This window comes from Balaenoptera physalus (assembly GCF_965194825.1).
Source record: "Balaenoptera physalus genome assembly, chromosome: 18".
NCBI classification, from domain to species: Eukaryota; Metazoa; Chordata; class Mammalia; order Artiodactyla; family Balaenopteridae; genus Balaenoptera; species Balaenoptera physalus.
In genome coordinates this window covers 75,526,225-75,540,720 of record NC_138899.1, presented here as the reverse complement: position 1 = coordinate 75,540,720, position 14,496 = coordinate 75,526,225, and the positions used below count along the sequence as shown (strand labels likewise).

Sequence of the window (14,496 nt, the reverse complement as noted above, 5' to 3'; positions counted from 1 at the left end):
ATACTCTCATAGGGGATGTGAGGCCTGAGAACTACCTAACATCAGGAGCACATGATAGCACTTTCCATAATGGTGATGTTAAATTTGATGGTGTCTACCAGCTTTCTCCACTGTACGGATGAAATTTTCCTTTGTAAGAAATAAAGTAATCCAGGAGGGTCGTGCTTTAAGATTCTGTAAATATCCTGTTCCCCAACAATTTTGCACTCAGTGATTTTAGCAACCATTGGCATCCCTCATCCAAGATAATTATTACTCTGGTGAATACAAAGTGGTGATTTTTCTAATTGTCTCATTTTTTGTATATTAGTTGGTATTCTGTGAAGAAGAGCCTTGCTTTCTCCTCTGCTCTTTTTAATCAGTATCAGTATGAACTTGTGAATTTTTAAAATACGAATTTAAGATTTAATATGTATTTATAATCCACTTCTAACATTAATCGTTTTGATGTTACAGTTTCCCATATTTGGCCAGCAGGAGCCCCTGTCTAAAAGGCTTTTGAGAAATAGTATCTGGATTGAGTGAATGAAGTAATAGTAGGAAAGTGAGGAATAAATCTGTGTTTACCATGCTTCTTTTTTCTCCCGAGGGTCTACATCTGTCAATCTAGCGCGCTTTTCTTTTTATTTCTCTCTAGGTCTCGTGGGCTAATTGGCTCTCGTTCAGCTGTGACCCTGACAGATAAGTCATCCTGCTGTGTATCAAGACAATGCCCAGTTTTGAAACTGCTCTGAAAATGATGAAGGCAGGATCGCCCAGTGATGCTGTCAGGGGCCAACAAGCAGCTTGAGAATTCCCTGTTCACCAGGTAGCAGCTTGAAGGAAGCCCCTTCCCATTAAGGAGGACTGCATGGCAGGCAGCCCCCACTGAAGGCTGGAAAATGAGTGTCCCAGTGGCTCCTAAGAAATCATGTTACCCTGAGTTACGGGACCAGAGAAATGGAGTGAAAAACAGTAATGAGAGCGTCCTACGTCTGGGAGACACCAACGCCAACCCCATCATGTTGGAGGTCAGCCCCTCTCCTGGTGAGCCTGTGACATGTGCCCTGACAGATGAAATTGGAAATGCAAATTCAAGGGGGCCAGAAAGTAGTACCCGTGTCCAGAAGGAGTTTCACCCCCTTCAGGGCTTTTCGAAGGCATCTCAGGCTGGCCCTGCCAGCCTGAAGGATTTTAAATTTTCTCCGATGGCTCAGAGAGAACAGAATGAAGAGCCCATGCTGGAGAGAGGCACAGGTCCCCTGCAGGCCCCTCGGGGTCTTCAGGGACAAGGTCAGCCAAGTTGGAGGACTGTCACAGGTGAGGCCGGCCCAGAGGTTTCGGCTCAGAGGGAGGTTGACGTTCCCTGGCGTGTTCCCAAGGATAAGTTGGCCAAGACCCTTGACAATGAGGAATTGAGGAGGCATTCTTTGGAGAGAGCCGGCAGCTCTGCCGTAGCGGGGGGCATGCTTACCAAGGAGTGGGCTGGGGGCCTGGCCTGGCCGCTTCCACAGCCCGCAGTGCTGGGGTCCCCAGCAGCCCCCCGTCCGGTACCCAGTGGCGGGGAGGGGCCGCAGAAGACGGGGGCAGCCCCTTCTCCAGGGCTGGCTTGTCTTCCAGCGGATGGTACCTCGGAGGGAAAGAGCTCACGTCATCCTAAACCATCTACCTCAGTACTCAAGGAGACCACCCCCTCAGAGACCCAGCCGGATGGGGGACAGGTACCCAACGTTAGCACCCAGAGCACAGAGCCTTCCGCCCACCCGGAGTGCGCTCCCAGTTCCTCTCCAGCCTCGAAAGACGCCCTGAGGAAGCCAGAAGCACAGTCAGGTGAGGGAAAGCCCGAGCCCAAGGTGGAGCTGAAACTTGTCCCGCTCAGGGCCATGCAGGAGTTCAAGTCCACCCCGACGGAGGGGCTGGGGTGTCCTCAGGAGGACGGCATGTCACCCCTAGGGGGAAAGGAGCCGTGTACAGAGGAGGCACAGCAAGAAGCGTCGGCTGCTGCACGCAGCGGCCCCCAGCCGCCGGGTGTGGGAAGAGGCAGGGGCGAGCGGGAAAAGAGAGGTGAGGAGGGGTCTCTGCAGACCACGCCCAAGCCGGGCCCCGCTTCCTCGGGAGCTGCTGAGCGTCAGCCCACGGGCAGAAGTTCACCAGGCGCAGCTAGGAGACCGGGTGAAGCCCCATCCAGCGGCGTTTCACCCAGGGAGGGTCACGTCGCTTTTGTTCCTGGTGATTCGACTGACAGCAGGCCCTCGGGTGCCAGTGAGGAGAGAGGGGTCCTGGGCGGTGGGAACGGGGACGGCGCTACGGTTTTTAATTCAGATGGTTCTGTTGGAGAGAGCGGAACTGGGGTCCCCGAGCCCCCCGACCCTCCAAGCAGCAGCTCAGAAGCTGGGGAAAGCACAGAGATCGCTACATCCGTGGCTGAGACTAGGAACCGTCTAGAGACTGCAGCGAAGACTGAAAGCACCCCCCAAGCAAGAGCAGATTCTCTTCCCGGAGTCCCAGCGCCCCTCTACCCAGAGACAACTGTGAATGTGGCCCGCCAGCCCGTGCAACCCAGCAGCCGTTTTCCGGACTTGGGCGCCTTGAATGTGGACGCGGGGGTCCCCCCAGCCGCCCCGCCTTCTGCCAACAGCTCCAGGTTGTCACACGCTTCCCTGAAAGTGCCTGACAAGAACCCCTGCCCTGGTGGGATCCCCAAGCCTGGCCTCACCCGTCCCGAGGACACACCCACCTCACAGGAGGGAACGGAGGGCCCCCAGGTTGAAAAGACAGAAGAAAGGGTGGATCCCCGGCCCATCGTTATGCCCAAGCCCAAGCACGTGAGGCCCAAGATCATCACCTACATCCGGAGGAGCCCTCAGGCCCTTGGCCAGGTGGACGCATCTCTGGTTCCCGTGGGGCTACCTTATGCCCCGCCCCCGTGTAACGTGCCTCTCCCCAAAGAGGAGAAGGCGGCAGGTGGAGACCTGAAGCCGGCCGCCAGCCTCTACGACAAGTTCAAGCCAGACCTGCAGAGGCCCCGTGTGTTCAGCTCCGGACTCGTGGTGTCTGGGATCAAGCCCCCAGGACACCCCTTCAGTCAAATGAGTGAAAAGTTTTTACAGGAGGTAAGGGAATGTCACTGTGATACAGTCTATAAGTTGAACATCCTAAAGTTTGTTGTGTATTTTCGATGAATTGTGCAAACAGAATTTCCTCTCTTAGCAAATTGCAGATTCTGACGGATGCACTTGTACAGAAATGGATGTTTTTAGCTAGAGGAGGTCGTAGGCAAATGGACACTTGCGATTAGAAGAGTTTGATGACCAGCATGAGATGGAGCTAACGTCTGAAGAGGGTCATTTAAATTCTCCCTGACATAATCCATAAAAGTTAGATACGTATGCATTCAAATTGGCTTCCTTGTTTAAGTAAGTGAGCATAATTCTTCTATAAATTAGGTCAATGGAAAAAAATCCGAAATAAATATATTGTTCATATTAGTCAGACTTCATCCTCTGAGGGGGAGTATTTCCCTTATGGGAGAATCTTGTATTCGTCCATGTCAAGAGTACAGTGAGTAGAAAATAACATGTTAGGCATGGGCTCTGTTTTAAGTCAAAACAGTAATTACAGCTAGCATTTAGTTGAGTGTCTACTATGCACTGGGCCCACGTAACATCACGTTTAATCTTCGCCGGTCTTCACTAATCCTTGCAGTGATCCTCTGGAGGGCGTGATTGTGGTTCTTATCGTTGCCCAGATGAGGAAGCAGACTCGGAGAGCTTTGAGTCACTCATCCAAGGCAACAAAGCAAGGACAGCACTGAGATGCTCACCCAGACCCGCCCAGTTTCCTCTCTCTGTGGCCCTCTCAGTACTGGGGTGCTATGGCGAGTGGTGCTCCGAGAGCTCAGAAAGGAGGTTTTCTCTGGACGCAGTCTCATGGCAGCCAGTGATCAATCAAGAGGAAAGCAGCATCAGATCATTTCTCTCCCTGACACCCTCCACGTCTGCTCAGGCCACTCAGAGCACAGGCTGGAGCCTATAGGATGCTCAGCTGTTAGGATGCACTCGACCTGGCTCCTTTACTTCCCAACCACCTCTCCTGCCTTCACTCTCTCTCTCTCCCTCTGCTGCCTCAGGGCCTTTGCACTTCCCTCTGCTCAGAATATTCTTCTCCCAGATATCTGAATGGCTTTCTCCTTCACGTTCTTTAGGTCTCTGTTCAATGATCACTTCATTGGAGACTTTCATTTGTAACAGTTCGTTAAGTAAAGTAATTTTGTACCCTCCCCGCCCCAAACAAAAAGATACCCTAGATTTTTCTCTGCAAAACACAATTGTGAGAGAAACTTTATTTGGAGATGTAGGCAAAAATCCTGTTACTGTTCTATCTCTTTGACCCTTCTTAATTTTTTTATGTATGTTTCCTTTCTTTGTTGCTTCCACTCTCTCCATAAAATATACAGTAATGTCTATATTAGATGCACATCCCCGCCAAATATTCTCTATTCTTAATCCTGTAGAAGCCACCCCAAGTCTCCAGGAAGTGGGATAGTATGAGTGTTTGTGCGGCTTTAGTCGTGCTGAGGGGTTTGGAGAGACCCCGTTGGTGTGGGGACAGCAGTCCCACTGTTCACCAGCCGCTCCGAGGACCATTTCCTGCTGTAATCAGAGCATTCGAGGCCCAGGTCCTCTCCTCAGGCTGCAGGATAGAGCAGAGAAGCCCCAGGGGTTGTGCTGGGCTCATTTCTGCGGTAGTCTCTAATCACAGGTGGAGAATGGGCTGGCCTTTGCCCTTTGCTCCTGTAGCTGTGACTTGGTGTAACCCAGAGAGTCCCCCTCCTGTGTTCAGCCCCCAGAAGTGGCTCTGAAGGTCATCGTGGGTCTAGCCATGCCAGGAGGATAAAATAGGCTGACTTGTTTAGACTGCTTTCTGCTCTCAGCTATCCTGAGGCCTCTGGGACACTCCCTCCTATTGACTTCTTGGGGGAACCCTTTTAATTACTGGTGTAAGTGGGGGGAAGGGAGCAAGAGTGAGAGGACGCGGTGAGGTTGTGTGCTTACGGCATACAGGTGTGTGGTTAGGGCTGAACTCTGCTCCTCCTCCCTGGTACCACCCCATCACTGTAGGACACTGTGCCTGTCAGAGTTCTCCAGAGAAACAGATTGTATACACAGGTATGTGTGTGTATGTATGTATGTGCGTATCTTTCTATCTGTTGAGACTTTAAGGAATTGCTTCATGGAGTTGTGGAGACTGGCAAGTCCAAAATATGCAGGGTGGGCTGGCAGGCTGCAGACCTAGGGAAGAGTTGATGCTGCAGTTTAAATTCAAAAGCCATCCACTGGGAGATTTCCCTCTTCTTTAAGGGAGGTCTTTTTCTATTAAGGCCTTCAACTGATTGCACGAGGCCCACCCACATGATGAAGAGTAATCTGCTTTATTCAAGGTCTACTGAATTAAATGTTGATCTCATCTGAAAAACAGCACTAGAGAAACATCTAGGATCATCTTTAACCACATATCTGGGTGGCGTGGCCTATCACGTTGACAAAATGAGCCGTCACAAGCCCTCTCCTTGCAGTAGCTTCTCAGTGAAGCCTCTGCATTTGCCCCATTGTCTCCCCAGCCTGCCATCCCCTGAGAACAGGACAGGGCAGATAGGAAGAGGGACAGTCTGGTAAGAACTTAGTTGCTTGTGGTGTGTGCCTTGATGGATTTTAGGAGTTTGTTTGAAATCACAAGGATTCTTTAGTTTCAGAATTATTTCTCTAAAACTACTGCATTAGAGAAAGAGGGAAAAAACCCATTTGGGGTTAATCTCTCTGTGTTTATGACTGTACAGGGATACCTGCTGTGTTCTGTCAATAAAGATGAAAGAAAAGAGTGTGAAGCTTTTTGTAGACTCTCTTGTTTTATTAAAAATGCGTAGATTAGGCATCTAAGGAGTACTTTTCACCTTTTCAAAGAATTTGTTATCTTACCAGGGACAAATTACCCAACAAAATGGCAGGCATTGAGGTTCCTGAAATTGTTAAGGTCGTTTTCAAATGATGGAATGATGGATTTTGACCCCTGAAACCTATACATTTTGAAAGAACAGAATAATTACTGAGATAAGACACTGCAATCCTAAAAACCTGACAGATGTAGGTTAGAAATGATAATAATTTCTTAATGGGAGCACCTGCTAAAAGCAATGAGCAATGACACCAAACATTTAGACACTAAAATAAAAAAAATCGAGCAAATATGAGTATAATAGAAAAACCAAAGATTGACAGTAAGAGAGTAAGTAGCAAATGGTAAAAATGTTATCAGAGAGCAGATGCAGAATGTTCTTTCACAGGAATATAATTTGCTGGGGCCTGAATTCTATCTACGTACTATAGCAATCATGCATATTTTACAGTGTGATTATGATAAAACTTGAAAGGCCTCATCTTTTGTTTCAGTAACATCAATTTAAGGAGAACTTTGTATCTATTTCAACAGTAAAAGAGTATTAAATTAAGGGTTTATCTCTTCAACAGCCTGGATCAAAGCTTTATAGCCCCTATTAAAGGATATTAAATGCCTGTTAAATGCCTGTGATTCCTGAATAGATAGAGGTTTGACACGTAAAATGTATTATGATTTAGAGCAGAGTTAGTTAACATCTATGTCTTTTTCATACATAGCCTCTGGCACTTTTTTTTTAACTTAAAGGAAATAATATTATTTTGTTGTTTTTTTTTTTTACTTTTAACATGAAGAAACACTGATACTATGAACAGGCTTTGTGAATACAGAATTACATATATAAAAGGTAGCCATCAATTGTATTCTAATCCAAACTGTTAATCACAGGCAATGGTAACATGATGTTATGTTGTTAGATTCAGGAAAGAATGAAACATGATTCCTTTATTTAATAGATGTTTGTTGATTTCAGCTCTGTGCTAGACATTGTTCTAGGTGCTATGAATTCAGCAGTCAGCAAGACTCTGCCCCAAAACTTCCATTCTAGTGAAACTTGCTCAGACATTCCTGGAGGCAACACCTTACTAGGGAAGACAATCAGAGGTAATTCACAGTCTCTCATTTTTAATTATGTAAAAAGAATGTAGAAGCCTGAAAACACATCTTTCCATTAACTTCTCTATTCTTCCAAGTAACCTTTTCCCCCCTCATTAACAATGCATATTTTATTTCCTAAGTAGCCTAATAAAGACTTAACATAAATTGGTAAAGTTCATCAACTTATTGTAAGACTAGGTCACCAGGAAAACTGTGCCTTTTCTCCTTAGGAATAATGAGACTGTCATAGTTCCGTGAACATTTGCTAAATTCTTTCCTTGCGTCATTGACATTTTTTGTTTATAGATTAACTACTTGCACAAATTCCAATGATTTTGTAGTGATCAAATTTAAAAATCTGACAGAGGGAATTCTTTTTCCTCCCAGCGAAATGTAGATTCATAGAGTATTAAAACCAGCATAGACCTAAGGGATCATCCAGTTGTTGTCAACTTAGGGGTGAAGACATTGGGCCCAGAGAAGAGATGGGTGATGGAGCAGCTCGGTGGTTCCAGAGTGGTCACTGTTGGAGCCTTGGTCTCCGGACCAGGTTCAGCACTCATCCTGTGACGTGCGGTTCTCTGATTGATCTTCTGGTCATTTATCATAGGTTACAGAACGCCCTGGAAAAGAAGAATTTTGTCCTCCTCCCTATACTCACTACGAAGTTCCTCCAACTTTCTATCGATCGGCCATGCTCCTTAAGCCCCAGCTGGGATTGGGTGCGATGTCACGTTTGCCATCTGCCAGGAGCAGGATCCTGATCGCGAGCCAGAGGTCTTCAGCGAGCGCCATTCACCCACCAGGGGCCCTAGCGGCAGCTGCCAGCCTCTACAGCTCCGACCCTGCAGGTAACCGGTGCAGCAGGGACTGCTTTTTCCTGCTGTACTTTTAAATAGTAATCGCATAAAATGATGGTAACTGTCTAACGTATGAATGCCTCTCCTTCTTTTTTTTTTTTTTAACAGAAACAATCGCCATTTTTTAAAAAATTAATTAATTTATTTATTTTTGGCTGTGTTGGGTCTTCGTTTCTGTGCGAGGGCTTTCTCTAGTTGCGGCAAGCGGGGGCCACTCTTCATCGCGGTGCACGGGCCTCTCACTATCGCGGCCTCTCTTGTTGCGGAGCACAGGCTCCAGATGCGCAGGCTCAGTAGTTGTGGCTCACGGGCCCAGCCGCTCCGCAGCATGTGGGATCTTCCCAGACCAGGGCTCGAACCCGCGTCCCCTGCATTAGCAGGCAGATTCTCAACCACTGCGCCACCAGGGAAGCCCCACACTAGAGTTTGTTGAAAGTGCTTCTCTTTGCCACACCCTTGCCAGTATTGAGTATTACCATTATTATTACTCCTACTACTATCATTATTATTGCATTTCTTTTATTATTAGTGGAAGGGAACTTTTTTTTTAACCTGTTTGCCATTTTGTGACTTGTCATTTACTCGGGTAATAACTGATGGTCTTAATGGTTAGTTGTTTTCTTGGTAAGCACTTCTATAAAAAATCAAATTATTTTTTAATGGTTCCCATGATATATGTATATTATGATGGATCTACCTGCTGTTACATAGTTGCTACAGGTCAATTATGTGTTTAGTCACTCATTCAACGATTAGTACTGTGGGACTGTTACATGTCAGCATTGTTCTAGGTGTGGGCATAAAGCAGTGACAACAGGCAAAAATCCTTGCACCTGTTTTAGAATTTTAGGATGGGGGTAGGCAAACTTTTTTTTTTTTTAGTAAATAAATAAAGCACATGGGCTATTGAGAGAAATAACTAGTATTGAAGAAAATGAAACATTAGAGAAGGGGGAATTTGGGATTTGGGACAGGAAGGAGGGAGATTCCAATTTTAAATACGATGGTTGGAAAAGGCCTCCCTGAGAGATGACCTTTAAGCCAGTCCCCAAAGGACGGGAGGGAGGGAAGAGCCAGTGCAAAGGCCCTGGGGTGGCAGGAAGGCCAGGGAGGCTGGGGAGAGTGGTTGGGGATGAGAGTAGAGGGGTGGCTGGCATTGAGGGAACTTGCAGAAGGCCTAAGAAGGTCGTAAGGATGTGACTGTTAGTCTGAGTGAGAAGACCATCGGAGGCTTTGGAAGTAGGGCAGTGTGATCTGAGTTTTGTGTAAACAGGACCTCTCTGAGTGCCGGGTTGAGAGCACGCTCTAAGGGGACAGTTTGTCTGCATATCTCCCTTCCCTTTGCCCCACACATTCTCACTGCCTCTGACTCTCCAAACTTTGATCTCTGTGTCTTCAGCTCACTGTGATGGACAGACTCTCTCTGAGTTCCTCCCTCCTGGGCTCTGGCATGGATGGTGCCTCCAGGCAGTGAGATAGGCAGTGATAAGGCTCACCTCCTTGGTTTTCCTTCTCCAAAGGATCACATTCCTGGGCTGGTTGTTGTACAATTTCTGAACACATTAATTTTATATATTTTGTTTCATTTTGTAATTGTTTATGGCAATTTCCATATCAATTAAATTTTTATGGGTGAAGTTTCTTTTACATATTCATCAGAGATTGTTGACGTCAGATGATGTTTGTTGTAGCTAATGAGATAACTTTCTCTTTTGTGTTTGCTCTTTTAGTTTCAGACTATAATGGTTGTTTGGGGTTTTTTTGTTATTACTTTAAGAATACTTTTAGAATGTTTCTGTATATGGTTGTATTTTGTTTGCAGTTTGTGTTTAATTTTGTGCCTGGCATCACATATTCAGCACATTGGGATTCTCTGTCACTCTTAACCTTGGTTATTCTTGGATCTTTATTTTACATGGTCACTCGAGGCTCTGAGCGGCATCACACTGGCAATGAGAACAGGAGGTAGGAACAGCCCTCAACGCTGCAGCCCGTAATTTAGCGTTCACATTTCCAAACTCAAGTGATGTCCCTCATTCTGAATCCTAAGATCTGGTTTGATATGTGAACTGCATACACTGTATTTTTTTCAGTTCTTAAGTAGGAAAACACTTAGGTCTCCTATAGACAAGTAAACCTGTGACTTAAACTTTGGGAAGAATTCCTGTTGTTTCCACTCCTGTGTTGGCTCTGTGAGTACCATTACGTGCATCATGGCTTTAAAGTGGCTTAGAAGAACCAGATGTACAATAACTACATGCTACCCCACAAAGCATATTCTTACACAGTTTCTTTGTTATAAATGAATACTCTTTCCTAAGACCCTTAAAGTCTTACAGATCTTTTTGGTGTTTTTGGCCGTGCCACGCGGCATGCTGGATCTTAGTTCCCCGACCAGGGATCGAACCTGTGACCCCTGCAGTGGAAGCACGGAGTCTTAACCACTGCTCTGGCAGGGAAGTTCCAAAGTCTTACAGATCTTAATGTGATTCTGTCTGCTGAACAATAAATAAACCTAAGCACTTCCTTACTTCTTACATAATTTCTGTGTTTTTGTATATAGGGTTTTCTGACTCCACAGTCATGCATAAACCTATGAAGTTTTACTGTCATCAGGCCTGGGTATGAAACTCAGGATGCTATTTAAGTACTCCAAGTACAACAGCAGGACGGTTACCTCCCTTTAGGTGGACATAAAATCTGTACTAGTGAGACCTAAGATTGTATATAAAAACAACTCATTATTAGATCCTTCACATCTAAAGAGTTAAAAAGATAGTGCTTTTCTGTACTGCCTTTTTAGTAGATTTATATATGTTTTATGTTCCTTTTTCTGAAAAACATCTCTCATGGCATTATGTAATACATTATGTAAAAAATGTTAACTTTTATACAGCATATCAGGATGTAATTTGTTTTCATGAAAATAACTATACCCAGTGTTGCTGAAAGCATGATGTTTTTTGTCAGCCATTGCACCCTGAAAGAACGATAATATTTTTTGATAGGGATAAAGTGTCAGAATAGAAGTTTTTTAAAGACTAGATGAGAATACTTTATTCTATAAATAACCAGAGAAGTTCAATCAGATAAGTTGAGACAGTTTTTCTCAACTTATATTCAGTTTTGTTATGAATTCTGCTTATTAAAATAAATTTTATTTTAGAGTTCAACATACTGTGTAAACGTGCCTCTTCAGTAATTTTTTTCAAAAGGCAGGTTGAATCCTGCCGAATTTTAAAATGTAGGCTATTATATTAATGTAATATATATTGAAGAACAAGTAAACTTGATTGGAACAATTTTAAAACACAAGCACAGTAGTGATTGTGGAGAAGTCTGAGTGGTCATGATAATGTCAGAAATTTAGCAAATTGTAAGCGTATACTTAATATTTCTAAAGGAAGAATTCTGAGGTGAGAGCATTATCCCCACTTTGTGGGGATACAGAGAGTTAAACCAGTGATTACAACAGGAAGAGAGACATACTTGATAGAGACATGCAGAGTGCACGTGAGGGGGCTGTCCAACTCAGCTCGGGCAGGTCGGGGCTCTGGAAAGATTTTCCAAATGAGGTGAGTTGAATTGAATTTTGCAGGATAAATAGGAGTTTACCAGAAGGGGTAACGGTAGAAGGTGTATCTGTCAGAGAAAGAGGTCATCAGTTTGGGCGATTCAGGTCGTTTACAGGGACCGATGGCTCAGTAGGGAGGGCTGGAGGATGCTTGGTAGGGCGGGGCGAGTGATGGACAGTCAGTCATTGGACACGTGCGGAGTTTGAGGTTCCTTGGGAACATTCAGGTCGAAATTTCCAAAGGGCAGAAATGGGGACTGGAGAGAAGTCGGAGCCGAAGGTCAGTGTAGGAGTCATTGCCACCTAGATGTGAGTCGAAGCCGTGCAAATGGATGAGCAGGGTCAGGGCGGGAGAGGGAGGACAGAGTAAGGAAGGGGTCAAGAAGAGGACTTTGTGTCCACATTTAAGGAGTAACTGAAGAAAGACGCCTGCAAGAGGCAGGAGACTACAGGGTGGGTGGGTGGAGGCCACTGGGAAAAATGTAGCGCTGGAGTCTAAGGAAGGGGGAGCTTCCAAGGTAGAAAATGGTCAAGTCTGTCTCACAGAGGACAGGACAAGGAAAAATGCGAAGAGGCTGGGATTGGAAATTAGGAAGCAGTTGGTAACCTAGTTCTGAATGAGCAATTTTAGTAAAACGTGGGGTGGAAGTCACGTCTTAGTAAGGCTGAGAAGTGAATGAAAAGTGAGGAAGTGGAAGCAATGAGAATAGACCGCTGTTTCTAAAAATGCACCGGTGGAGGAGAGAGAGCCCTGGGTGCTCGCTGCAGGGGAAGCAGGGCTGTGGGTTGTTTTGTTTTTCAGAGCCTGTGCGAGAGGTCGGACTTAGTTGGAATTGTGAGCGAGAGGGAGTGGCCTGGGGAGAGAGGCTGAAGGGTGTGGTGGTGTTAACTGTTGGAACAAGGTGCCCAGGTGGGTGGCAGACAATGAGATCGCGATCCCATGTGGAGGGTGAACCTTGGAACAGAAGCAGAGCATTGATTCTTGTAAGACGAAGGAAGGGAGAAAGAGAAGAAACACAGAGTGGGTGAGGTGTTGATTCCTCTGTTAATAATGAGAGTAGAGAATGAAATATGCCATTTGCAGCAACATGGATGGACCTAGAGATGATCATACTAAGAGCAGTAAGTCAGACAGAGAAAGACAAATACCACATGATACCACTGATACGTGGAATCTAAACTATGACACAAATGAACTTATCTACGAAACAGAAACAGACTCAAAGACATAGAAAAGAAATTTATGGTTACCAAAGGGGAAAGGGGGCAGGGGGAGGGATAAATTAGGAGTTTGGGATTAACAGATACAAACTACTATATATATAAAGAACAAGGTCGTACTATATAGCAAAGGGAACTATATTCAATATCCTGTAATAAACCATAATGAAAAAGAATATAAAAAAATGTTTGTGTGTATATATGTATAACTGAATCACTTTGCTGTACACCAGAAACTAACATAACATTGTAAATCAACTATACTTCGATTTCAAAAAAAGAATGAGAACAAGTTTTTTGGCATCGCTTAAGTGCCATGTTACTATTTTTATCACAGTTTTACTTAATTTCATGACAACTATAGCATCTACCAAGAAAAATTTAAATCAGGTGGGAAAACATCCCTATAAGACAAACTGATGCATTCCTGAGATGGTCAAAGAGAACATGGCATAACTATGGGTCCTTTGGTGTCTTAATAACACTGGATGACCTTGGGACGAATCTTGGAGGCTTCGGAGGAACCATTAAGTTTGTACTGGTGTTTGTCTTAGTATATCTCTCAATGTCACCTGTTTCTACATACTGTTGAAATGGACATTGACAGTGGCTATTTTTTTACTGTGCATTCAGCCAACAAAGCCATCCCATCTTTGACTTACTTTCACTGCAACTGAGCATGCCTAAAATGCCCCGCAGAAACTTACTAAAAATGTAAGTTTCCTTGGCCCAGACCCAGAGAGTCAGCTTCAGTGGCCCTGGGGTGCATCACAGGCATAACAACCATTCTTCTATTTATTTGGACAAACACTATTAATATATGTAATAAATATTGAGCACCTACTATGTGTCAAGTTGTCTCAGCACTGAGGATACAACCATGAACAGGATAGAAGAGATCCCACAGGCAATTATGATGCAGTGTGACTTAGTGCTGGGATGGCAAAGTGTTCTGGGCTCAGAAGAACATAGGAGGGGATCTAACCCCAAGTCAGGGTCCAGGAAAGTTTCTTAGGTGAAGTATGGTATGAAGGAGCAAAGGATTTGAGGTATGGGGGTCAGGGATGAGGAGGTGATGGGAGTGGATGGGTATCCCGGGCAGAGGGAATGCTACATGTGAAGATTGGTATGCCTGGAACATAGGACGTCAAAGAAGGATGAGAAAAAAGACAGAAGATTGTCATGACGTGGTAAGCTGTGTTAAGGAATTGGCCTTTTCTCCTAAGAACAAGATGGTGCCATTAAAGGATATTAAGCAAGGGACTGATAGGATCATATTTCATTTAAAAAATATCTGTTAGACTGAAGTTTGGAGAATGGATTGAGGGACAGGAGTGGGGTGGGGTAACAAGGATGGAGACAGGGACCTTTTAAGAGACTGATGCGGGATACCCTAAATGATAGCCAAGGTGGTGGTAGGGTATAGAGAGAAGTAGATAGGTTCTAGGGGGTGGATTTGACTAACCCCCGACCCTGTGAATCAAGTTCACCTCAGGATAGATTGTGGGAAAATCATTCAAGGATAAAAAGCAAGGAAGAGTAATGGCAGCCCTGACTCAACTCTACAGGCAAAAATCCACTACTAATTCTAATGGGACACAGCTGAAGGGTATGGACCTTGCAATTAGCTGCTTCATCTATTTGCTTTTTAAAGTGATAGTGAGGATGAGGATGAATCATCTAGATTTTTTTGTTTTGCCATTTTGACCGTGTTTGATGTGGAATTTCAAGACTTCTGTCTGATTTACCCTTGTATATGAGCGCTCATCACAAAGCTCGTCTTCCGGATTTTCTGTAGTATGGAGGGGCTGT

At 44.9% G+C, this 14,496-nt stretch overlaps 1 protein-coding gene across 12 annotated transcripts in view; it reads left to right on the top strand.

Annotated features, from left to right (window-relative positions):
- MTUS2 (microtubule associated scaffold protein 2) overlaps positions 1 to 14,496 on the top strand; it is a 505,324-nt gene that overhangs the window by 182,445 nt on the left and 308,383 nt on the right. For all 12 annotated transcript variants that reach the window (XM_082435506.1, XM_082435504.1, XM_082435497.1 and 9 more), the window contains 2 exons: positions 638 to 3,092; positions 7,640 to 7,880. In XM_082435506.1, coding sequence (XP_082291632.1) covers positions 882 to 3,092; positions 7,640 to 7,880 — 2,452 coding nt within the window. In that variant the 5' untranslated portion in view covers positions 638 to 881. The remainder of the gene's footprint in view (positions 1 to 637; positions 3,093 to 7,639; positions 7,881 to 14,496) is intronic.